The sequence below is a fragment of the Puma concolor genome, chromosome B4, assembly GCF_028749965.1.
Source record: "Puma concolor isolate L17-30 chromosome B4, mPumCon1.1.hap2, whole genome shotgun sequence".
Classification (NCBI taxonomy): domain Eukaryota; kingdom Metazoa; phylum Chordata; class Mammalia; order Carnivora; family Felidae; genus Puma; species Puma concolor.
The window spans coordinates 73805692-73830001 of NC_141673.1; the positions used below are offsets into that span (position 1 = coordinate 73805692).

A 24310-nucleotide genomic window follows, 5' to 3' on the forward strand; every position below is an offset into this window, starting at 1 on the left:
ATCAATTGAAGGGCACATTTTTCTTCTCTTTGTTCTTTTCCATCAATTTTAATGGGTACAGAACATCAGTCACACGAAATGTAATGGGACAAGAAGATGGATGAGTACATTTGAAGCCACTAGTCACAGGACAGAAAACATCCTGATGAGGTGACCGTGGCAGCACAGAGTTCAACAATATGGCCTGGGCAATATTTAGTAAGTGAAACTATGTTGCTACATGATTTGATATTAGCACTCAGCAAAATCAATCTCCAGACACAATTTATCACATTTCTATAGGTCAGACTTTCAAAGTCACATCCTCAAAATATGTTTCAATGACACTCTTAATTCCAGAAAATGATTTAATCTAGCAACAAAGTGCATAAAGAGAACAATCTAAGCTTAAGGAACCTGACCTTGTCTTAAAAGTGATTAAAATTCCTTTGAAGACAGAGTTTTATTGTAGCCTAGAAATTATGTCCACATATCACAAGATGAATTGGTGTATGCAGTGGAGGCTTGCTGTAACGCCCCTTCAAGACCGGGGCACTCACTCTCCCAGCCCCTTGGTGACACCGGGTCTGCAGCCATGGTCACAGTTTTGTCCTGCTCTGGGAACTGCCCTCAGCCAAAGGCAGTTCATCTTGTGCAAAAACTACACTTGCCCCCCACGTCCAAAGACAGAGACCACCGCAGGAGTACAAAGAAGGCATGACTGTTTTGCCTCACTCTAGCACAACTCCGAAGGGCCATCCCAGCTTCCCGGCTCTCCCTGTGATCAGCTCTGATCTCCGTTGAGACTATCACAGCCTACTTTTCCTCTGCCTTCACTTCCACACAGGTGTTGATCCCAAGACAACTAACTCCCAGAATCTCACATGCAAATCTCTCTCTCAGAACCTCTTTCCCAGGCCACATAACCTAAGACAATATATATGACCAAAGAGCTGTTTTTCTTTGCAGAGAATTAAGATAATTTAAACACTGGGCTGAATGAGAGGACTACGGATATTCAGGTCCACAAACGGTAAGTCACATACTATTACTTTGTTAGGACTGGCATAAAAAGATGGTTTTTTTTGTATAACTTAAAATTTAGAACATATTACACTTAATAATTTAAATGTAGTTTGATTCCAGTGGGCCTCTATATCCTCATGTAACCCAGCAACTAGTCAAACTGTATTAACAGATTCAGGGGCTGAGGTACAATTTGTTTGTCTTGCCAGTTTCCTTTTGGTGGAATTCAAGGCAACCTTTGGCATCATATGACCACCCATTGGTCCCCACTTATGAATACTATGATATTATTAATAAAATGTAAGTAGATAGCTCCCTAAGGTCCTGTTGGTTGTTTGTTTCTTATGCACCTCCTAAAAGCAATAATTTATAACAGGATATTAAAAAAGGAAACTAAACCTATTTGAAAAATATCAACAGAAGATTCGACATCTCAAATTAATGTGTTTTTTTTTTCCTCTCTCAGGATTTTCTGTGATCTATGAAACACAGATAATACTGGCTGGAAAGCTGTGAATACTTCAAAGCCATCAAAGCAAACTTCAAAGTGAGAGGCCAGTTTTCAAATGATTTTCTGGTTGTTGTGCAAGGTGAGAACCAGGTATTTATGGTGGGAGGAAGAAGAGGAGAGCCCTAGGGAGCCATCATTAGCACATTGATAATATTGTTGTCGGATGCATTCAATGACACCAACAGGCCATGTCCATCAGTCACAGACAAGGTGTCAATGACTCAGTCAGAAAATGATAATCCATCAAGAAGATCATTTCATGAATGTGATCTTATGTGGAAATTGCTGGTGAGGCTATTTATCTATAGCCTTTGCTTTAAATGCTTTTATCATTATTGTTTTTAATCAGTTATGAAACCACAATTTCATCTTCCTGAAGTCTAGAACCTCGTTACTTTGCTTTCAAGAGCCTGGAGTGACAATATAAAATATGTGTGAGGCCACTTCTTTATATTAATATTTAATGCAGTTTTAACAACTTTTTAGAATGGTTCATATCCAAATGGATCCCACAAACCTGAAACTGAATTGATAGCCACAGACTCCACTTAAATATATCTGTGAATCATCTACTGTGTATCTGAACATTATACAAATGAATCTGGAATTTTTATACATTTGCCGAGGTTACTGGTACTTACCGGTGACATTATATTTCAAAAGGTGGAAATGGAAAAGACTAATTTAAGCCATCTAGTCTACACCAATTCAGGAGATCTTTCTAAGACATTTTAGTCTAAATTTCACATCCTGCAAAAGAGGACTATATTGAATGGAACACTGTCACTGTCTCCCTTTCTCTCAATTCTACTAACTGCACTAAATACAATAGGGTGCACTGTTGGTGGGAATGCAAATTGGTGCAGCCACTCTGGAAAACAGTGTGGAGGTTCCTCAGAAAATTAAAAATAGACCTACCCTATGACCCAGCAATAGCACTGCTAGGAATTTACCCAAGGGATACAGGAGTGCTGATGCTTAGGGGCACTTGTACCCCAATGTTTATAGCAGCACTCTCAACAATAGCCAAATTATGGAAAGAGCCTAAATGTCCATCAACTGATGAATGGATAAAGAAATTGTGGTTTATATACACAATGGAGTACTACGTGGCAATGAGAAAGAACGAAATATGGCCCTTTGTAGCAACGTGGATGGAACTGGAGAGTATGATGCTAAGTGAAATAAGCCATACAGAGAAAGACAGATACCATATGTTTTCACTCTTAAGTGGATCCTGAGAAACTTAACAGAAACCCATGGAGGAGGGGAAGGAAAAAAAAAAAGAGGTTAGAGTGGGAGAGAGCCAAAGCATAAGAGACTCTTAAAAACTGAGAACAAACTGAGGGTTGATGGGGGGTGGGAGGGAGGGGAGGGTGGGTGATGGGTATTGAAGAGGGCACCTTTTGGGATGAGCACTGGGTGTTGTATGGAAACCAATTTGACAATAAATTTCATACATTGAAAAAAAAATAAAATCCAAAAAAAAAAAATACAATAGGGTGCAATTCTGAAAAGCTTTCAAATTTTTTACTTAATTTTTACAAATTCTTGAAGGTTGAATAATTGACCCTCAGGTAGAGAGACACCAGCTTATAGATAAGTCTTAAATGGCCTTCATAAGCAAGATGGTAAAAATATCCTCACTTTCTGCCTCCCTCTTCAGATTACCCTAGAACCTGGATAAGTTTCTAGTCTGACACAGAATATGCCTGGGCATTTCTTTCATGGTTCAGAAGTAATTTTTATGGGAATAGGAAATCACTCTTTGTTTAAAAAGAGCTTTTTGATATTCAAAAATTTAACTTCTACCCTCTCTGAGTTTTCTATCTCAAATTTTCTGTGGGTCACTGAGTTAGATAGTTCCTTGGAAAGCTTCACTGATACTGGGTATATGGTGGTGGGGGGTATCTTTACTCTCATTATATTCCTCATGGCTCAAAGAACATCATACTTTTTGTAAGTAATAACAAATAATGAGTATAAATATGTTTTATGAATAATTTGAAAAACATTTTTAGTATATTATTGAATGGACTAGGTTTTATTTAGAAATGAAAGTTGTAAAAATGCTTTTTATGTTTTTATTTTTATGTTTTTCTTAGACTACTCCTTGCTTTATATGACCTTAATTGGGATTATCTGCACTTCGAGAAATTTTCATTTTAGTGTTACAGTAGTTATGAAACCCAAAGACATCATCATCAGGGGAAATTCAGGCATTTTCCAGTATATCTTATAATCATCACCTTGAATTCTTTTTATACTAAGAAGGAACATATGTAAAATGCATAATTTAACAATTTTGCCATACTTTACTATTTCGATGATGGATATAAATCATGTAGAATAAAAATAAGTATGTGTTCAGCCATTTTCACATAAAATACCTAATTCAGTTTTACAACATAGAAGGCAGAAAATTAAGAAAACATGACAGTTACTCAATAACCAATTCATTTGATCGCACACATAACACTGTTTTGCTTTCTATAATGTATATAAAACACTCTATTTTAAATACTTTAATTTTCCTCTGTTGCAGAAAATCATTATCACTATGACATCTCGTGATATTTCATGCCACTCTCTCCACTAACACTGCTCCTCACAGTATAGCTATTTGCAAATAAGTGTATTACTAAAGCCTGTTGGACAGTAAACATCCTGAGGGCAGAGAGTCCACCTTACTCAGCTTTTATGTAGCCTTCCGAATATTACCCTGGACACAGAATTCACTTAGCATTTAGCGATTCAACTTTTATTCAAGAAACACCTATATAGGCTCTGGGTTAGATTGAAGATGGGGTTTTTGCATACCAGAGAGATTCAGAGACCAGTGAAAGTCATAAGCAAGTAAACTAAAAAATAATATTATTCAGTACATGTTCTGACAGAGGTAAGCACTGGGTACCTTGGGAAGACAAAAGAGGGGGTGCCTACTCAATCAAGTTCAGGGATTCTGGGAAGATGGGAACCGACTTCCCAGACAGCTTTGAGGAGGGCTACAACTTAGTGAGCTAAAGAATGATGGGGAAATTCTAGGAAGCAACAACAGTTAGGTTTATAGGCTGGCTTGACAGTTGAGAAATGAAAATTCTGTCATTATCCATCATGACTGGAGACGTCAAGAACCTCATATACTGGGTCTACTTGGGTGATAAAATCTTCAGTTGGGAGGAGGAATCACAGAATGGGAGCACAGTAGGGGTGTAGGAAGGGCCAAGAGTGCTTGCTTTCAGAAAAGCAATAACCAGGTACAAAGTTTTCTCCAATATCTTATTTCTGAATCTGGGATGCAGCTTGCATATGCATATTAAAGGTGGTAACTTGTCAACCCTGCCTTGCCCCCAGCTGTTCATAAATTTGATGATGAGCCTTGCAATTAACAATACCTTAAAATAGATGACATCTTCAAAATCAAAATAAGGAACATGTAGTCTCTTGAATTATCTTGTTTTCAAAGAGAACTCAATGAATAATGATGGCAACAATAAATTGAGATTTGTTTTGTGAATGCAGTTGTAGCTATGCCCCCCTCCCAAGTCCCCTCACCCCCAGCTTATTTTCTTCTTCCTTGACTCAATTTGCATTAAATACCTGCTCTGAACCAGGCACTGCAGGATATGGTAGAATCTGGAGATGCAGAAAAACTAAATGTACACCCAGAAGCATTTGACCGTATTTCAAATTGTGAAGCACCATTGAATAAGAGCATTATGAAGACTGACTTACCTTATCTTGGGTTCATAGAGGACATCCCAGAGAGCAAACCTCGACTGGAGCCACAAGGGATTAAGGTTTTTACATGTGTATGGGGATGTGAAAAGTGCTCTAGGCAAAAAGGACATTGTGTGGAAAGGCAAAGAGATGGGAAAAAACCACATTGTTTTCATATTAGAAATTATACTTTCATTTGGCTAAAATTTGGACTGTTAGGCCAGTATGAAGAGAAAGCGGATTGACAAAGATGTTTCACGACAGGCACAGATTTATGGAAAAATGGGGCAAGACTTTCAAGCGCTCATAAGTGGAGTGAAAAGCCACTTTCCCATACTGATGGGCTCTCATAGGTGAGATAATTTGATTTAAGTGGGGAAAGAAGAAGTAAAGAGGGCTTGTTTCTCCTCCTTATAATAAAAAGACCATCTCTGGAGACCTTACAAAGTGAAATATAAATAGTATCTATTATTTCCCTTTCTTTCTTCTTCCTTTCTTCCCTCTCTTCCACTTCTTCCTTCTTCTTTTATCAGATATTTATTGTAAGACTACTCTGTGTGAGGTGCTTGGTAGTTGTGGATCAGTTTAGTGGATAAATATAGAAAGCTCAAAGGGAGAGATATTTGATATTTATAATAAAATGAACATGGACTTTGGCATTAGGCAGATCCTGATTTGAATTCCATGTATTCCACTTGCTGACAGTATGAATTTGTCACTTCATTACTTTGTGCTTCAGTTTTCTCATTTGTAAAATGGGGACGATGTTATATATTTCACAAGGTTATTGTTGGACTGAAATGAGATCATAATCTCAAAAGTTACCATTTATGGCCTCCATGTAACAGGTTATGCCCTTTGAATATATGATCTCATTTAATCCTCAACAGCACACTTCGAGGTTGACACTAATCAATTAAACAAAGGTTCAAGGAGGTTATATAACTACTAACTCAGAGAGGAAGTAAGTGCTGTTATTCCTTGATTCCAAAGCCTACGTTCTTGTGTCTATGCACAGCGCCTCTCCTATTTACCACATTGTGCTTGGTATTTAGCGTACACCCATCGAACAGTAACACCCCATGTGCCAACAGAGTAAAACATTTTCGCTATTTTTCATGTTGTCTTAACACCAAGATTCAATTGCAAAGGCAAAACCAACTTCAAACATAAATATGAGTCACTAAGGAAACATACTTAGGGAATGAGTGGCAACATCTGTCCACTGTGCATCAACTCAACATGGCTGTGCTTTCTCTGATTACAATGAGATGTTTTTTAAAATATTTAAAAATTACATGTGAGCTTTTAAATTAACAGCTTAAATAGCAAGTCTTAAGAATTACTCAAATTTCTAAGTCACATTGAGTGTCAACAATATTTCTAGATATCTGCAAACAACTGTGATGTTATATATGAACTTGTTTTTATTCAGGTATAGTTGACACATGCAGTGTTACATTCATTTCAAGTAGACAGCATAGTGATTTCACAAGTCTCCTCTTCATGCTATGCTCACTGCAAGTGTAGCGACCATGCAACACTATTACAATACTTTTGACTATACTCCCTATACCATACCTTTTATCATGGCGCCTTATTCATTCCACAACTGGAAGCCTGTATCTCCCTCTCCCTTTCACGCACTCTGCCCATCCCCCACCCCTCCTCTCTGGCAACCAGCAGTTTGTTCTCTGTATTTGTGGGTCTGTTTCTGCTTTTCGTTTTTTTTTTTTTTTTTTTTTTTTTTTTTTTTGGTTTTTTTTTGGGGGGGGGTAGGTGAATTCCATACTCCAAGTAAAATCGTGGCTGCATTCTTTTAAATAAAGTGCCAAGCAAACAGTATTTACACATATTCTATTATTTAAGTTGATTCAGAGACTCTATTGGCTTGTATCCTTAGGGTGTGTAATGCCCTGCAGTGATGATGGCACCAAGGTCACTCATTTTTGCTTGGAGATCAAGACACTCAATTATCCTCATCCCATATCCTGGTTAGTCAGGCTACGCTTCCCCTCCCCCCCCCCATGGCCCCCACCAATATGTCCTATTAGTCATATTCTATGACTTTGATTTTACAGTACATCCTTAACACACTAACTTTGACTGAATGGATATATGATAATTATGCTGAATTGAAAAACGAACTTTGCTAGCCTAGGTCATTTGAAATAAGAACCTTTGTTAAGCTGTTTCGTGAAGACCCCTAGGTTATCCTTACCTAGGGGTAAGTACCTTACAGAACCGTCCTTCCTCTGCAATGTCCACTGTGTTAAGGTCATGCATTTCCACATTTGTTTTCTAATATTTGTGCTTTGAGCACAAAGTAGGTACAGAGTAATTATTTGTGGTTATTCAATGAGAGATATTCTTTTCCAAACTTTCCTTTACTTTAAAAAAAAATATTAGTATCTGAATCCTACCATGATTCAATTATAGGAAAAATTACTATCACTGATTACAACAGTGGTCTTTCATCTGTAGACTTATTATTTTTAAAACCACACTAAGTATTTTAGAAATTCTCTTTGTTCACATACTACCCTTGAAAGAGTTGTTTTGTTTAATAAAGTTACCTGAAACAGATGCTTAAGAGGCTTGGAAGTGAGAGGTTAGTTCAGAAAAATCTAATTTCCACTGAGATGAGAGAAAGTTTCTTAAAAAAAAAAATTCTACGGTATTTCTAAAAAGCTACATAAAGCAGAAGAGTGTGTTGGGGGGGAACGCTTCACTAGGACCCAAACAACCATAAAGCAAGATTTACAGCTTGTTACAGAATGGCACAAATTAGCAATTAGATGTTATATGCTGAAACACAGGAGAATATGGGGCTGCTACCTTTCAAGCTTTTTGTTGAAGGAAACAATGAACTTTTCATAATAACCCTTTTAAAGCTGTTATTCCACATTGAGATTGATCGAAGTAAGAAAGAAGATATGAATACAGCTGGAAGGGAGACGGAGACGGGGCAGGTTATATCGATGACTCTGAAAATGTTGCATTTAAATATGAAAATCACAGCTGCACTTGAATTATCTAGGATTCTAAATCTGAAGACAAAATTACCACCCAGTGGTACCTAAATCCTCATGAACCACTGGAAGACATTTATTAAGAGTAACACCTAAAATTCTTATAGCGCAAGCCCTAGAATGAATGATGGAGGAAACAGTGTCTATGAAAGACTAGGTATTTGAGGCAGAGCCTGTTCTGGGCGTCCTGCTCACCTTTTCTCCAAGAATCATCAATGTTTCCAAGACAGGGATCCTGCACAGAACCATAATTCAGAGCCTCTTCTCAAGTACCTAGTGATTTAATTTTTGGGCTTTTCTTAATAACTTAATCAGATTAATTGAATACCTACTAAAAATGACCTGTGAAAATTCAATATATAAAAATCCACTTATACAAAATGAATGTACTGGACAGTGATTGGTTGTTGTAGAAGGATTTTTCACTATCAATCTTCAGGAACAGTTCTTCTAGTAAAGTTCAGGAACCACTGTTTGCTAAAGATATGTGGTTCATTTGTTACTGTCTACCATGATTGGAAATGAGTAACAAACGTGCATATGTTAAGTAATTATGTAAATAAGATCACATATTTTAGAAATATTTCCAACAAAAATTGAAATTAAAGGATTTGCTCATCAGATTATCCTACTTAACCAGCAAATTGCGTTGAAGAGTTAAACATTTCAGCATATCTATTAGCTAAGTTTTCAGCAACATGTGCCCTTGCATGTAATACAGAATCAGTGAAAATGTTTTCCTACAGCATTTCATGTAAATAGAAAGATGCAATTAGAGATGGTTGACCTTTCCCTAGGTCTAGATCAGTTCAATAAGTAGTGAGAATATAAAGAAATTAGGTGTTGATATTTCAATACAACATGTAATATTCTGATATTTCAAGTAGGGAAAGGCACTTCCTTATCAAAACTACCTAAATTAATTGTAATCATTAAAAATATTTACTTTTATATTGGGCCTTTTGCATATCAAAAACAATCTAAGGTTTTCTTCAAAAGTCTTGGAAAAGGGAGATTCTAGCTCACTGTACGTGTTTTATTTCTTAATCACTATATTATCACCACTATCTGAATAACATGGCTCAATATGTGAAATCAATTGACCGTACTTTTAAAAGGAAAAGTAAAGATGACTTTCATTTTTAACATTCACAATTTTAAGTAATTTTATACATTTCTAAAAAGGCTAAGAAAATCTGTGCTCTAATGTTAGCAGTAACTCCATTTTCGATCATCTGCCTAATCTCAGAGCAACTTCTTGAGGGTACAGTACAACCTTTGTTTGAACCCACTGCTTACTGGGTTTTGTCCACATTTCTGTCCTGCAATGCTCTGTAATCATCATCACTGGCGTCTGTCCAGGTTAGGTTCTCCAGTAAGCCAATTCTGAGATAGAGTTAGTGTGCCAGATGTTTGCTAAGGAGTTTGCTAAAGCAGGCAGCAGGACTGGGCTGAACTGAAGAAGGGTTCAGAAGAACTGAACCAGGATGCAGACTCAGCCACAGCTCCAGGGAGCTCCAGAGCAGGAATTGTCTCTGGGACCAACCCAGCCTAGGCTGAAATGGTCAGGTGCTATACACTTGCACCAGCCTGTCAGGGGATGGGGGCCGCCTGGGAGGGTAATAACCTTGGGTGAGGAACCTCTGCAGCAAAGACAGTCCCTGGAGGGGCTGACGGCTGGTGTGCTTCACTGACAGCACTCTCAGTAGCTGGGGTGACAAGTCCTTCCTGAAGAGGCACCTGGGTAGCTCACGATGAATTTTCAAATTCAAAGAAGCTGAGGTTCTCACACACTCTAGTGTGTGTGAGCACGGAGGCCACTCCTTTTTAAAACTCTCCCCTCTTGGCTTCTCCCACAGCTTTCTGATCTGCCTCCTTCTCCCTCTGTGACAATTTCACTTGTTCTCCTTCTCTTCTTTCCTGTGTCTTAATATGATGTCCTGGGCTCACAACCGTCCTCACTTTTTTGTTTTTCTCCTCGTTTGTTTACATCTTTCTGGGTGATCTTATCCAACACATACACATGTGGCAAATTTTCATTCTGCACATTCACTGCCTGCCTGACATTGTCAGATAGCCCATAAACGAATGTAACAGCCTTCCCTTCTCTCTCTTCCCCATGACTCTCTTCTCTTGGTAAATTTTGCTACATCTACCCAGTCTCACAAGGCAGAAACTTACTGAACTTACCTCCTCATTGGCCTCAATTCCTCTCTCCCTTTTACATTCTTTCTACCACTAACCCCCCTCTGCAACAGCCCCCCACCTTGGCATCCCTTGGAGTCTTGCTGGAGAACACCATCCTGAACTCCAGCTCAGCTGCCCCCAGACACACACCACAACCAGGTCCACACGCTTACCTATCATCAGAGGGATCTCTCCTTTAAAAACAAAGACAAACACACACACAGAAAATCAGGATACGGGATACTCTCTACCGTTTGGTCTTGTCCGGGGAGCCTGCCTTCGGCTTTAGACATGAGTAACACACAATGCAGGTCTCCTACTCCAAGTCCATTCGCACATATCATCACCTTCTTTGCCCTTCCATCTTTTGGGGTGTTGGGTTCCTTCCTTTTTCCTCCCCAACTCCTCAAGCCCCAGCATGTTGAGCACCTTTGCACTCCTACAGCAGTCTGGTGATATCTCTGCTCACTCAGGGCCTCACTTATCACATCATACAAAAGTTCTCTGCTCTTGTGTCTTTGCTACAGAGTGTACATTTCTCAAAAGCAAGGACTGTCACATATTTCTTTGCATTCCATGACAAAGATCAGAACTTGGCACATATCAGGCAATCAGAGTTTACTGGAAGTTTATGGAACTGAACCGCATGTCTAGAGTTGAAGACACATGCTGGGTCAGTGACAAAAGCAAGACATTATGGTGATATGTCCTCATTTGTTCTTCTGATTGTAAGGAACAAACACTTCACTCAAATATATTAAATGTGGATTTATTATAGGATTGTACTAGAACTAGAAAAATGAGGCCACTCTGAGGACCTATTTATTCTTTATGGTTCACTTTGCCATGACCCACGTGCTTTATTTTCACTTGTTTCCAATTCTCTTGTAGATCTGAGCCACACAGACCCCCAAGCTCCCCAACTTGCTTCCAGCCTCCTCTCTCTGCAACGCTTTGCATCCTCATCCCATTACTAATGCTTGTTTTTGAGACCAGTACATTGTCTTGTACATATTCTTGAGACCGAAACGACCTCATGGAACTTTCCACTTCACGCACCAGGTGATTGGCCCTGGTTTAATTAGCTGTGAAGCATGGGATAGAGAGGACAGCAGAGTGATGTGGTCCTTCACCAGGAGCTATGGGTGGGGTGGTTTACTCTAAAGAGGCTGTGGATATGCAAGATATGGAGGCAGCCCTCAGTGAGCATCTGCTGGCAGGTGGAGGTCAAAGGACAGACGAGCACCTGAGCTGCCTTCAAGGAACTCACAATCCAGTCACAAATTACTGACTATAATATTAGATGGATGAACATGAAAAAGGAACCCTAAAAAAGTAAAATGTTACAAGACTTCCAATGTGGTAGGATACACATCTTAAAAAAATCAATGAATTGCAGGGCTCCTGGGTAGCTCAGTCGGTTGAGCGTCTGACTTCGGCCCAGGTCATGATCTCACGGTCCGTGAGTTTGAGCCCTGTGTCGGGCTCTGTGCTGACAGCTCAGAGCCTGGAGCCTGCTTCAGATTCTGTGTCTCCCTCTCTCTCTGTCCCTTTCCCGCTCATGTTGTCTCTCTCTCTGTAAAAAATAAACATTAAAAAAATTAAAAAAAAAAAACAACGAATTGCAAAAAACTCTTGACTCAAAATATTTGAGCCAAAGAATCAGGGTCTGTACAGCTAGTGATGGAAGGAAATAGTGGAGATAGGGCGAGTTCCATTGAAGCTGAAGAGAAAGCACTAAGTTGTAAGGATCTGAGCTGGAAAGATGATTTAATGAAAAAAGCAAAAAGACTGGTCTGGAGGGTTTATAAATTGAATTATGGGAAGGAGAGAAAGATGGGAAAGAACCTGGGATGGGCTCGAGAGGTCCTCGAATATATTGGAATAAGAGAAGTTTTACCTTATTTTATAGGAACTGGGAGTCATTGGTGCTTCCTAGAAATATTCCAGTAATAGCCATCAGGGTCGACTAGCATTCCTGACAAATTCTAAGTTGGAAAGTTCTTACCACAATATTAGAGAGAGTTAATAAAAGAAAGCGTGATTATGGGAAGGCTTGAATTGACGCTGGGGAATGTGCAGAAGTAAAATGACCACAGAGTCACCGTGTGCATGAAGAAAACAGAAGTGCCATTTTAATTCAGTGTTTTTGTGTTTTATTGATAGCAATGGCAGTGAGTCCTTCCCTGGTGGTAAGGAATGTGGTGATGGGATGAAGTCTGGACAAAGAGGTGAAGACATTATGAGTTGTGTTTACATAACATGTGACAAAATACATTTCTGAGGGATACAGGACAGTAATTAGAGAGAGTAAATGAGATTTCAGAAACTCAATATAGGGTAAAGGACACTTTAACATATTTTTTTTTTTCAACGTTTATTTATTTTTGGGACAGAGAGAGACAGAGCATGAATGGGCGAGGGGCAGAGAGAGAGGGAGACACAGAATCGGAAACAGGCTCCAGGCTCTGAGCCATCAGCCCAGAGCCCGACGCGGGGCTCGAACTCACGGACTGCGAGATCGTGACCTGGCTGAAGCCGGACGCTTAACCGACTGCGCCACCCAGGCGCCCCATAACATATTTTAAAATTATGAGAAGCAATCCTAAAACTCCTTATTGGGTTTTGTGAAGATTAAGTAAGACACTGCTTAGGAAAAAAGTGCTTAGCTCGGTACTTAGTAGTAAAGGGTCACTATCACTGGCTGTCAATATTGTTACTTTCAATGCAGCTTATGTTTCAGCGCATGTTGCTAATTCATGGATGCAGGCTGTGGGGGAGACCTTTGAGCTGCGCCAAAACAGTCAAATGAATAAATCAACTCTGTGTCATGCAACAGTATCTACTTGTGGTTTTCCGGAGACTAAAGGCAATTTATTTTCTCTAATTTAGCAAGTGAGTAAGAGAAGAATCTTGCATATCACGTTAAAAGATCTTAACGAAACCCTATAAACAGTTCCATGTTAACTGTATGAGCTTTTAAATATTTGCTCACATTTTGAACATGTTATTCAATGCCAATTAACACCCCATTGATAATTTCTATTATTTAATCACTCAAAAAGTTACACTGGATTTATGTATGAAAAATCAAACTAAGAAGTCAATAGATTTAGGTATTATCCTACAATCTCACTCAGAGATAAATCTGTCATTAGCTCAGAAATGACTGACAAGCTGTTGAAGCTCTCTTGGTCCAGGAGGGCTATTTGATCAGATTAATATGGAAGAGGCAATTTGGTTCATGTCCCTAGAAGGGCACTGTTCAAATTACTCATTTATTAATTCTTAAGAGGTTAATAAATAACCTATTTTGAAAAAAAAATAAGTCACTGCAGATAACAACGATGTCCCAGGCACATATAAAAGTTAATAGATGTATAAAGATGCATGGAAATTGCTGCGTGTGATTACTGGATCTACCCAAATCCTAGATTCTTCTCATCTGTGTTCATACTAGAGCCTGATTGGCCCAGCCCCAGTTGAAAATAATTTTCTTGAAATGACACTCCCTCTCTTCTGCCAATTGAAAGTCTTAGCTTCTCTATAAGAACAAAAAATATCAACAAAATCTAAACTTGACCTCATTTCACACCTAAGCACATCATTCTGTTTCCCTAGACTCTTCAGTGGGCACATTTGCTTTTGTTTCCTGCAGTTCTACACCTGAAAACTGGCCCATATTATCAGATCACTAAATACAGAAAGAAAATGTGAAAAGTCTAATATCATAATGATTCCATTACAGAGACATAAATATTTTGCTCATGGCCATGTGTGTAGTATTTACCACTAATCTTAAATTTCCACATCTCCTGGTAACCTTAATTTGTCTTAGCTTTTAAGAGATAGTAACAAAAGAAACAAAAAGGTAAGTGATCTGAGAATTACAAAGTCTATAAATACATGTGATTTGGAGAATCAGGTGTTAATGTTTGTGTGAGTTCATTCATTTTAATATACCAGTAAGAAATACTCTGGCTTCCAATCTCAAGTCACTCTTGTAAATAGTACCCTCTCTTATGCGGGCAGCTATGTGCCCCCCTGAACACCTGGTTAAGAACACGCTCACTTTGATGTGTGCTCTGAGCTGCCTCTCCTCCAAATAAAAATAGAAGCTAGTTTGCAGCACCACACGGGCTCCAGTGTATTATATGAGCCTATCACTGGTTTCCTTTGATATCTTATCTATTCCATTAACTCAATAAAATAGAACGCAAATCTGGGGACAAACTGTAGGAGGGCTCCCCTTGGAAAATGCATGCAAGACCTTTAAGCTGGGGTTTTAACTTATCTAATAAAAGCCAGTTAAATGGAAGCTAATACTTCATTTTTCACCTCCTTTATTAAAGATCATAAGTACTACAACTCAAGAGTAGAGAAAATAAAATAAACATATAGAGAAGTATAGGTGGAGGCATTAAAGAGTATGGCTTATCCATTTTTCTCAAGATTGAGGAAGCACTTAAAGACAAAACTCACAGACAAGCATTTTAAAAATCCACAACAAAGACTCTTGCTCCTCAACAAACACAGTAGTCCCTTCCTGGATGCAGCAATCCTGCTTGATTTCTTAGCAGAATGCAAACAGCTTAACCTAGCTATAATCAGGGAGGATGACACCTACCACTTCCTCCATATTATACTTTTATATCAATTTAGTAATTCAGAGAAAAAAATAGATTGATTAATCCACTCCCCTGCTCTCCCACCACCCAAAGAAAATCAACACTAGAACTCAAACTCCAACAAACCAAACTAAAGGAAAGTGTTCCACCTAGAGACTGTTTTCATGAGGCAAAGTGGATGAGAGCTTATCTAGGAAATGAACATTATTTTAGCCCATCCTTGCAAGTTTGTAGCAAAAAAAAAAAAAAAAAAAAATTAAGCAAAAGGTATTGCCCCTAGTGTAATTAACAATGTTAATCTTCTTTTTCCTCTCTATGGTGATAAAGGAGTCATTTTTATATTTAATTAATGCAGAGGATCATTTTGGAAACTGGCTAATGAGCCTCTGATCACATTACCATGAAAATGTGCATTAACATTGCAACTGAGCAGGCCATTTCATGTGTAGCAAATCCACTTTGTAATTAGCCCACTGTGAAATGAATCACGTCAGGGGGAAATCTGAGGGAACGAGCAGGCAGTGGGCACTGGGCTACTGCTGCGCCCACAGACCACCAACATCCCAAACGTTGTCTTTCATCAGCAAGACTGTCTAAAAACAAAAGTAGTGGTGTGTCACATCTGGGACAAACCGGGAGAAGGAAAGAATAAACTTTATTTTGCCCAACAACAAATTTGGACTTGAGCAGACACCCCAGGGAAACCTGTTTAGATAAAATGGTGAATTAATGGAATTCTGTGAAAACTATGAAGGCTAGGGATTGTAGTTTTTATTTTTATTCTGAAAAGCCCTCAGATATACACTAAAGGACAATTGAATTTACACACTTTCCCTAAGACCACAGATACTGTAATAAGCTCCCGAAATTAATTTCTAGCACAAAACATACAAAAACACACAAAACGGATCTCAGAACAGGTGATAAGAAAATCTCTTTATCTCTTTTTTAAGCCAAGGCGCGCATATATATATATATATATATATATATATATATATATATGTATATATATTTTTTTTTTCCTCATATAACACCAGGTCTTCCTCTTAAACCAAAGCAAAAATTCCGAATTACCAAATAATTCCCCTGGCTAACAAGATTTTGCAAGAAACTTTTCCTGTCTATTCAAAATAACTGAGACCATAGACCTATTAAATCCCAATATTAATGTACCAATGATACATTTGATTTTCAAATGTCAACACTATTTCAAAATGAAAGAGGTGTCTCAAAATATTACAGTGTTACTCCTTACACTTGACTGACATCTTGGCAGTAGACACAAAAAAAAAAAATGTTAAAAAGAATCCCACAGGAAGTCATCTGAAGGGGGAGTGGCAAGGAAGCTGAAAACTGCTACCCAAAACCAAAATAAAAAGCCCCCAACGAGCAAGTCTGCCCTCAATCCTGAAATCTACTGAAAGGAAAAAATAAAGCTAGCCACAATTCATTTACCATCTTTCAGACAAACACAAAGCCTGGCTTGTTTAAGTTGCTGGTCTCAGACCCTGCACTCACCTGGGAAACTTCATACAGCAGTTTGTAGTGTTCCTCTCTTTTCTGAAAAGTGCACAAATTGCAGCCCATTCTAAGAAGCAGAGACAGAGAGCAAATCTTCTAATTTCCCCAGAACTGAAAGGCAAGTGAACTGAAAGGGAATCACCCTCCAGACTTGACTACTGTTTTTCATCAGTCACTTCAGCCCAGAAACACAGACAAACCGCTGTTAGCAGGAAGCACAAGCCAGGGTGGTGCGCAGCAGCATGCTCTTCGCTTTCCCTAAGTATCTCGCACTCGCGGATACACACACAGAGTTTCCAGTCAGTTCATGGCAACACTCCCCCTGTCTCTGCATCAGTGCACATGACTACACAGATTCCAGCTCATGAATATTAATAGTGCCTCATTGATTATTTATGACAGAACATGTTAGCAGGGAGGGGTGTCATAGCTGCTGCTGATGACAGATGAATATTCACTAATTAAGAAGCAAATGTAGTGTGGTTAAACAAAATTCACTTGTGTCAATACCATCTCTGTTTATTAAGGATACAGGGATGAGCATAGGGCATTTCAAAAAAGAACATACACTTAATTTCTCTGTTGATGTAAGGTTTTAATATGGGAATAAGAAATTCAGAAACAGAAATACACTTAGTTCACATCTCTACGTTTTGCAACAATGAGGAGAAATATTTTCAGCACTTAGTAAGTCTAGGGGAAGATGAAGAGGAGCGATTATTTGCATTTACAAAATAAACACAGAAGCAAAGGAAAATTTAGGGAGTGATGTGGCAAAGGAACAGAAGATGGGGGCTAACATTCAGTTTTAATTCTGATCCTACCAAAAAAAAAAAAAAAAAAGTGTAAAGACCATTACCTACCACAGAGGAAATAAGGCATATTTTCTTAGTCTAAGTAAAGAAAATTTAAGCAAGTATTAAGAGATAATACTTGTACAGATAATAAATATTTTAATTAGGTAATAAAGGCATATCTATTGAATATGAATTTGTAGCACTATAAAGCATGTGGGTCTATATTTAAAAATCAGATGAATACAATGCCTTTTCTAAGAAAAAAATTCAAATGCATATGGTATTTATGCTAATTTTATTAAAGTCATATATAATATTTCAGAAAGCTGACACTGGCAATATTTAAATTGTAATGTAATGCACAATGACTCCATTTATGATTCTATATTTAGAGTTCATAACGTACAAAGGTGAACACAGACTTTTAAGAACTAAGCTTGGATGTTTAGATAATAGAAGTAATGCGTTTAATTTCACACTCTCACAAATACATATATTGTATTGCAAGCTGGCAATTTTTGTCCCTTAAAGATATACTAGAAACAGCTAAAGCGGGTAATAAAAGAAAATTCCTTTTGTTCCTATTCTGACTTACCCACAACCTCTGCTAATTAAGAAGTATGTCCTTGTTCCAGCACATCTTTAAACTGGACAGGATAGCAGGTGGGTTCCAAAGCAAAAATAATTACTTGGAAACTGATGACTCTGGTTTGGAATTACATTGGATCTTGAAGATTTTTAATTGCTCGTCATTTATGTGTAGCTACTTTTTGGGGTCCAATTTCCTAAAAGCGCTTTGTCAAATGTTTAGAATCGATAACAGGAAATGATTCTAATGAGTACTAATTGTTAACAAATTGGCTTTGCAACTAGTAACACCTCAACACCAGCAAGTAGCAAGGAGATGAGCAATCATCTGCTGCTTATCAGTCCTTTCCCTTGGGATGTAATAATCCGATTTTCTGGGCCTAATTTCACCTAACAGCCTGGATGGAAGCCAAGCTGAGAGACCTACATGAAAGTGGTATCATAATTGGGAACACTGCATACGAACAAAGTTCACCAGGACTTCCTGAAAATTAGAAACCACTTGTAGCAGATATTAATTATGTTGATCCTGTTACAGAAAGAATGTTTTCAAGGAGGTATCTCAAAGGACCGTTATGGGCATCACTGGGGGGCAACAAGCAGAAGCCATCTTCCTTAGGTGCAGCGGTAAAAAATATATATTTGATGCTTTAAAAAATGCTACTTTTCTCTGAGCCTCTATCACTACTTCCAAGGAAGTGTTCTTCCGCTGCAGTTCACATCCTTAAAGTGAGCACTGCCTATTTCTTTGGAGGATTCTGTATTGCGCAACTGTGAAAGAGTTAAATGATATTCAGATGCTTAAATTCTGTGCTTTAAAAGGAATTAGAATGCAGTAAGGCAAGGATGGTTCACCTATTCATCAGTGAAAGTGTTTGCTTTTTCTACTTATAAAACTTCTTCATGAGACAGGTTTTGAAAGCTAAGTAAGAAACCTAATTATTAAAGCTACCGTTGCTTGTTGCAGCTTTCTTCTCACAATACTTTGTAGTTCACTTTTAAAGAAAAGAGAAACAATTATAAGTCTAAAAAATATTATCTCAGTCACCATAAAGTAAAGAATGAGCATTCCAGTGAAGTCAGTAATTTCAAATTGAAGTTATTCATTCAGCAATTTCTCCTGGCCATTTGCTTTATTCATTACTGGTGCCCCTGTTCTATTGTTTCTATTTCAGGAAGCAGAGGTAGCTTCTTTAATCATTTATCACGCGCTGCCCGTGGCCCATAGACTCTGGAAGGATTCCATCTTCTGCTATTAATGGGATCATTCCACAGAATTGAAGAAAAAGGGAATTCATAATTCCAAAGTTCCCTGAATTTCATTAGCATGTGAGGCTTTAGGTTTTCCAATGACTACACCGCAAAATTTTGTGTTAGAATATAAAGTCAGAAGTACATAGGGGCAAATGAGTTAATCCGGACAATGTTTTAAAAATACAAATGGATTAAATACTATCTTCTTGGGTGGTAATAATATGGGATGTTATAGCTTAAAAATACGCAGAGAATAGGGGCGCCTGGGTGGCGCAGTCGGTTAAGCGTCCGACTTCAGCCAGGTCACGATCTCCCGGTCCGTGAGTTCGAGCCCCGCGTCGGGCTCTGGGCTGATGGCTCAGAGCCTGGAGCCTGTTTCTGATTCTGTGTCTCCCTCTCTCTCTGCCCCTCCCCCGTTCATGCTCTGTCTCTCTCTGTCCCAAAAATAAATAAACATTGAAAAAAAATTAAAAAAAAAATACGCAGAGAATAGATGATCACCTTTCCAAGTATCTGTGCAAAAAAATTCATCAAAAACATTTGTTGCGTATGTATTTCAAAATATACTTCTTATTATTGCCTTTAATTTGTGTTAGTTTATTCCCCCAATGTGTGGTGGCATACAAAATTGGACACATGTTCCTCAGGATCTAGACGGGCATATAAGAGGGCTAAATCAGAGGTAAATGTAAGGAAGGAATCTAGCATTTCTCTTGCTTTTCCTATATAGATGGTAACACTGAGTAATTAAAGAGTAGATGAGAGTTTCTCTTACAGAATTATTCCAGTGAATAAATGAAGAAGGAATGATAGAACATACCCATGCCAGAAATCCTTAAACTAGATACTGAGAATTAATGGCTGCTAACATCACACACACACACACACACACACACACACACACACACACACACAACCTGATAGAAGAAAACGACACCGCTCTTGAAAGAGCCTTTCCAAATGTGAGTAAATTACAGGGAATGCAGAGAATAGAGAAGTATATTAAACTATACCATGGAGATGCAATCAGCCAAATTCATAGTGTGAGCAACTTGACATGGGTACATATTCCAGTTTTTGAGAGGGAGAGGCAGAGGGAGGGGAGATAGGATGGAGAGAAAGTCTACAGATTAAAAGAGCCTTTAATGACATTTTTAAAAAGGCATTACTAAACTGTATTTTTAGGTATGCGCATCATTTTGGGTGGCAAAAACCCTGCATTCATTTTAGGGAATGCTTGGGCACTTTTGAGTAGACACTTAGCCGCCTAACATTTTCTAAGGTTTAATATCTCATATGCAATCACAAAGATGAAGAACCTGAGGCTCAGAGAGACAGCGACTTACCCAAGGTCAAACTGAGTAAGGAGATCTGAACTCAGTTCTCCAATTACAAACCCTGTGGCTGAATTCAACAGCTAATTTGCTAAGCTACCTCTCTTGCAGAGGAAGCTAAAACTACATCAATATGCCTTTACGTGACCCTGATGACTGAGGACATGGGGAGCAGCATTTCAAAGTAGCGAAGAAAAAGACTTCTAAAAAACTGGATCTAGCCAAAAATAAGGCAAGTGATTATTTCTGGTTGAAAAATCACTTTATTATGATTTAGATAAATAAACTAAAACTTTATTGAAGTACTGACTTTTTAAAAATAGGTGACAGCTAAATATGTTCACTTACTAATACCCCTTGAGAACCCATCATTAGCACTATACTTGAGCGCACAATAGGATGAGCAACTCATCCTGGCTTGCCCAGGATTTTTCTGGATTTACCACTCAAAATTCCATATCCCAGAACCCCTCAGTCCTGGGCCAAATGGTCACTGGGGTGCACACTTCTCTTTTTAAGCTCCATGAAAGTTGAACTGCTATGTACAGGTCCCCATCTTCTTACCTTTGCTACAGATTGTACCTCAGGTTGTGTATTCTTCAGAGACTCCATAAATCAATCTGGTGACACTTTCTGATCCAGTTTAAATGTCCTCTCCTCTCTGGCCTCACGAAGTTGAAGTAGTGATCTCTTCAACTTCTGAATGCTCAGTGGATTTTAACCATACCCATCTCAAGATACACATCATTTCTAGTCTACATCATTTTTATATACATGTTTTACACCTCTGGTTAGACTATAAAACATGTGGAGGGAGCAGTAACATAAGTCCCAGGCAAACTGGGACAAAGCGGTCACTTGACCTTTGACCTCCTGAAACTCCTAGCACGATGTCTCTCACATTGCAGGTTTTCAATAACGGAATACTGAATGAATGAATGTGACCAGTAGATTAAAACAGACCTGGTTCTGGCAAAGTGACATAATTTTGTATTTGTGTCTATACCTAATTGGTAGGTAATATTTCTTCCCCTAATTCAAGAAGATTAAGTCGAAGGGCTGAAGAACCATAAGCATAAGCTGTATTTAAATTGGTTCAAGTTTATAAACATAAAACTGAGTCTGTGAAATAAAAATGTCTGTGAGAGGTATACAAATAAATGAGGTATAATTATATGTGTTTTACCAATTATTTGTGTATTTTTATGTATATATTATATACATATTTAAAGTTATATGCTGCTCCACATACAAGTCATGTATTCATTTACTGAACACACACACTATTTATTAGGCACTGATCATATGCTGATGGCATATGAATGCCAGGTGTCTGGAATTATACATCCCTTTATATGATTTTCACAGTGTTTCTGAAGTAAATATGTCAGATATTATCCCTTATTTATTAGTGAAGAAGTCATTAGATGTTGAACTTTCCAATGCCAGGAGACCTAGGGCCTTTGCCCTTTGATTTAACCCAGTGTTTATTCACAACACTGTGCAATATCAACTACTTACTATCATGAGTTTACAAATATGCTCCCACTGATAGTATCTATCCACTTGCTTCGTTATAGCTCACCACATCAGTGTATAACCCAGCATCTGTTTCACATTGTATTTGCTAGTTGATCATGTTCATTTTGCATCGACAATTGTGGCTTCCAAAAATAAGAGTGCTTTACCAACGCATGAACTCCTAGGAACTGTCAAGTTATGAGATGAGACTCCAGTGGAAAGTAAAGGTATGGATTGTGAGGAAGAGGACTAGGCTTCCCATTTGAGCCTTGTCACAATTAACTGGATGGCTTTGTGCAACTTACTCACTGTGACATAATGCTCACCCCACAGGCTGACTGCGAAGATGAAATGTGACAAAATACAGGAGAAGGGATTCATAAACCGTGAGGCATTTTGTCCATACTGGTGTGCTGGTTCAGCACGGGATCTAGGGTCATTCTGCCCTGCAAGTTCTAGTTGCCCTAATTTCTATCTATGTGATGTCGGATAATTAATGATTTGTTTCTGCCTATCTTGCCTGTTTCTTGGTTACCCATCTTCAGTACGAGGATAGTAATAGTACTTACCAAACAACTTTCACAAGGGATGCAGTTTTTGTGATGATTATATGTATCAAGGACACCCGGCACCTACTATGTGCCCAATGACATACTGGCCACTAGTCATCATACAAGTAATATGATAATGATAATAATCCCTATTTCAGATTTCGAGGTTATCTCTTCATAGTTTTCCAGTCAAAATAAATCTCTATTACATTATTTGAAATTCAATTAAAATTTTATAGTCATATTCTGTCCACATCATTTGCTAGTGTTCACTTCATGTTGGTCATTCAACAACTTTCCCAAGGCTGTTTGTTTCCCCATTCTTTATATAAAAGAAATTGGCACAGGAAGTACCCATTTTGTAAATGTGATACACACATACCCATTTCTTTTCTGTGTAAAGAATGTAATGTAATATATTTAGAGTAATAACCCTGATGTTCTATTTCTTTATTTTGATGGATAATGTATAAATAATGTGGACATAAGTGTACAAGAACCCAGTGATAGCATCTGAAGCAAGACTTATACAATTATGAAATAGGTAGTATAATATTATTTATTTGAGGAATTTTAAAGGCTATTAATCTAACCCAGGATAATACTGGCTTTCTTTATTTGGTATTTATTTTATTTTCTTGATTTAGGGTTTCCTTAAAACACTACCAACACCACCTTTAGTTTTACAGAAGTAGTCTAGTAAATGCTTATTGAATACTTCCATTTGGCCAGCATTTATTAAACAGTACTATGAGTAGAGTATGGTGATAATTCTGAAATATTTTTGAAAACATGAACACTTAGTATTTTTTTCTACACCAGGCATTGTTCTAGCACCATATGTTATTAATTTCATTTAGTCTTCATATCAACTCTCTGAGGCAGGTATTATTAATATCTCCTAACATGGGTTGTAGATGGGTTACATGAGTAGTAAATTGAGGATCCAGGACTCAAACCAAGCAGTCTAGATCCACTGTTTAAGTGGTATTTTTTATTGCCTGTCACTCGGAGATAGTCATCATTATGACAAATTCCTAGATGGCTAGAAAAAGACATTCTGGTGATGCCTGTAGCATACCGAGATGTAAGAGTTTCCCTGAGGACCAGAAGTGGAGTCTAAAATTAACTCCCAGGTTCTAAGTTGCGTCCTCAAGCATGGCTGCCTAAAATAGATTGAATAAATCTAAGCAATTTCATAACCTTACTCCACTCCACTGGTGATGGCGTAATGCTGCACTGAATATGTACTGATAACTGTAGAATATTTTTCTGTCTTAATATTTATTATAGTAGGGAATATATGCATTGATAGTAGGGCAGTCATATCTCCATACTAAAGAATAATCATTGAGAGTTACATAAGACAGGTAAATTTGGTGATTTTGAGAAAAGTGAAGGTATAGATTTGCTGATGACTCCCAAATTTATTTACTTACCCTTCCTTCCTTCCTTCCTTCCTTCCTTCCTTCCTTCCTTCCTTCCTTCCTTCCTTCCTCTCTCTCTCTCTCTCTCTCTCTCTCTCTCTCTTTCTGAGAGAGAGACAGTGAGACAGACTGTGAGGAGGAAAGGAACAGGGAGACAGGGAGACACAGAATCTGAAGCAGGATCCAGGCTCTGAGCTGTCAGCATAGAGTCCAACACGAGGCTTGAACTCATGA

At 38.1% G+C, this 24310-nt stretch overlaps 1 protein-coding gene across 2 annotated transcripts in view; it reads right to left on the minus strand.

Moving 5' to 3' along the window:
- The window catches only part of PDZRN4 (PDZ domain containing ring finger 4), a 367140-nt gene that overhangs the window by 123130 nt on the left and 219700 nt on the right, over positions 1-24310 (minus strand). Inside the window, exon 1 of one of the 2 annotated variants that reach the window (XM_086713641.1) lies at positions 16602-17148. The exons of the other annotated variant lie outside the window; for it this stretch is intronic. Coding sequence (XP_086569767.1) covers positions 16602-16670 — 69 coding nt within the window. The 5' untranslated portion in view covers positions 16671-17148. Of the gene's footprint in view, positions 1-16601; positions 17149-24310 lie in introns of those variants that run through there. 2 annotated transcript variants of the gene reach the window in all.